The sequence below is a fragment of the Daphnia pulex genome, chromosome 10 (assembly GCF_021134715.1).
Source record: "Daphnia pulex isolate KAP4 chromosome 10, ASM2113471v1".
NCBI classification, from domain to species: domain Eukaryota; kingdom Metazoa; phylum Arthropoda; class Branchiopoda; order Diplostraca; family Daphniidae; genus Daphnia; species Daphnia pulex.
Window position 1 is genome coordinate 3,406,215 of NC_060026.1, and position 2,967 is coordinate 3,409,181.

Genomic DNA, 2,967 nt, shown 5'->3' on the forward strand with positions numbered 1-2,967 from the left:
ATTTTCAGAATCACACACAAGGAACGTGGGCGTCCCTTTTTTCTTTCCCTCTTGTGTTGCTCGTCGCTTTGCCGACTTTATGAGTCGAGGAATGCAAGCGCGTCTTCCAATCAACAATTTTCCCTTGGCCGCGCTGAAAAGCCTTAGCTGTCTATATAGCCGCTCCTGCTGTTTTTCTTGGACATCATATACTATACGGGCAAGCGGCAAGCCGGAGTTAACGACTGGAACCGTTTTTGACCGCCGCCAAGTTGACTTGATTATCCACAATTCTTTATACACTCTCTGAATTATACGTTGAACTAGAAATTGATTGGTTGATACCTAGACTTTCAATCTGTCATTGTGCACCACGAGGGAATTCGGAAGAATACGCACATACTGGTTTTAAAAAAAAAACTCGATAATTTTTCCAGGATTTTTTCCACGGAAATCTTCCGTCATGCCATCTGGGAGCGATTTTTTGAACTACCTTAAAATTAATGGGTTGTCCGAAGTCCTTAATTCACTTCATAGATGGTTTTCCCTCAGTTACTATTCAGAGGGGGTTGCACCAATTTTTTCTGTAAATTTCATTGATTGCAACAAAAGAATGGATAGTTTAGACTGTATAGTTCGGCAGCACCTCTGCCGACCACCACTCCGCACCGCTATCTCCAACAGTGCTGGCCACCTGGCCGGCCTCTCAATCCCTTTGGATTGCGAGGTGTTCCCGTAGGAAATATGAAGGAAATATAAAGAAGAAAAATGAATTTCATGCTTTATGGTGAAATTTCATAAATTAGAGCGGTCATTCAACTAGATTCTAAAAAGGAAGATCTATGAATTCAAACTAGAAATCACAAAAACGTCTGTATTTAGATCCACGAATACATTGCAAAAAACAAATTTTCTGTATAAATGGTACGACTTTGGTGTGACGGAAGCTTCGCCTCGCCACCCCACGTCGCACATTGTTTTTAGCTTAAAGTAATAGCAATATTAAATGTCAGAATAAAAAACCCTACAGGATCACTATGAGGAAATCTGTAGACGGTGGAATTATAGAAGAGTTAAAGATAAATCTCTTGAATGACGTTGAATGAATGCTCTTATAGCAGTAGAGCTACCACTGCTAGAAAAGGTGCTGACGAGTGACGACGATATCCACCAGCGGTCGATCTGCTTTCTCTATAGATTTCTAATTCTTTTAAGCGCGCAGTTCAAATTTTCGGCTTTCCAACGCCATCTATCGGGAAAACCTCCAACAGAATAAAATAATTTAAGGTGCGCAGTTCAAATCTACTGCTTACGTTTTTCTCGTTTCGTGTCCATTTTGTTTAGAATCAGCTTTATTAAGAAGCCAGAAAAATGTTTATTGTCATTTGTTACAGGAGTCTAGGCCTATTTAAAGACGTCAACCAAGTTTCACATTGAAGATATCCGACTACATACAAAAACACAAACAAATACCGAATCACAAAGCTAATTTTAAAAATGAATTCAACACTTTTGCCGTAGGCTTCATTAAGAATGCAGAATTTTTTTTTTGTTCTGTTCGGTCTCCACTTACGCTGCTGGGCAGTATTCAAGATCGAATCTCTCCGGTTCGACATCGGCAAAATCCCCAGCATCATCGGCGCACTTTCCATACAAGACATGCTTTAACAGATGTCTGTTATCTCGGAGAAGCCAGGCGATATTGCAGTCACAGACAATCGGAGCTGGTAAAAATTCAAATATTTAATCACATAAATAGGCTACCTATGAATTTTCAAATACTAATAGCTTACTTTCGCCAAGCTCCAGACTTCCTTCACCAGCTATAACCATTCCTTCAAGCAGGGTTTGGAAGGCGTTGGAATCCAAGCGATTAAATTTGTTGAGGTTGAGACTGATCAATCCAAAAGTACCCAAGGTTCTTAGCGAACCAAACGCGCCTGGTCTTACGGATTTGATTTGATTATTACCCAAACTGATGGAAATGGGACCTCTGAAGGCCAATGAGTTGGCAGACAGCGAGGTAATGGCGTTATTCTTCAAATGTAAGTCTCTAAGGTTTGGTATCGATAATATAAAATCAGGGACTCGGGTCAGCTTGTTATCGTTCAATCTGATGTCAGTCAAAGAGTTAGCTGATGTTGTAGCCAAAGTTTTAATAAGCGCAGAAGCTTCACTATCAGTTAACTGATTATCATTGAGATAAAAGGATTTCAATCCGGCTAATTCAACGGGAGTCGAATCTAGTGCAAGAAATCCACTGGATCCCGTAATGCTCATCATCTTAAAATTTGAATGAGAGGGCAGTCCTTTAAAACTTAAAAATTCACTTGATTGAAAAATAAAAAAGGCGCTCAGCTTTTTCATTTTGGACATGAATGAATAATTGAGCTTTCCTAAATTGCAGCCTCTAATTGATACAGAAAGGATAGATTCCATGGATGCGCGGAAAGCGTTTTCAGATACCTGTAAATAACTGTTTTCCGTACAAACTAAACTAACGGAACCATTAACGCGCGCGTAACCCAGAAAATCATCTGGAATCGGTTCTGTTTCAGTTGGCGATATCGTAATTTCGATTGAATTTAAATCGTGCCATGTCATAGTATTGAACATGGTTGCTATATCGCGAACTGGTACTTGATTGCAATTAATGTTTTGTTCGGTACAACTACAGGGTGAGTAATCTTTCGAACAAATGCCGGCGGCTTTGGCCAAAGCCAGCCGCATGCAAGGTGTATCTGCATCGACAGAAAAACCTGCAACAGAAGTCACCAACAACTAACAACAAACAAACAAACAAAAAAAAAACGATTGAAAATCACAATTTTCCGAAACGAAATAATTATAATCAATGAAGAGACTTACCCATAGTCCGACTATGGAGAGCGGAATCAAATGTACGCGGTTCATCTTATTAACGAGTCTTCTGTTTTTACTCGCCCGTCGATCGTCTATTTATACGAAAATTTCCATGCGACTTAGTTT

General features: G+C 39.7%; 1 protein-coding gene across 1 annotated transcript; it reads right to left on the reverse strand.

Annotated features, from left to right (window-relative positions):
• Positions 1–1,334: 1,334 nt before the first annotated feature.
• On the reverse strand, positions 1,335–2,967 carry LOC124204308 (slit homolog 3 protein-like). The gene is made up of 3 exons (XM_046601350.1): positions 2,848–2,967; positions 1,773–2,760; positions 1,335–1,703 (listed from the first exon to the last, which is right to left on the reverse strand). Exons 1-3 carry the CDS (start codon positions 2,890–2,892, stop codon positions 1,549–1,551), a joined length of 1,188 nt encoding a protein of 395 aa, XP_046457306.1. The 5' UTR covers positions 2,893–2,967; the 3' UTR covers positions 1,335–1,548.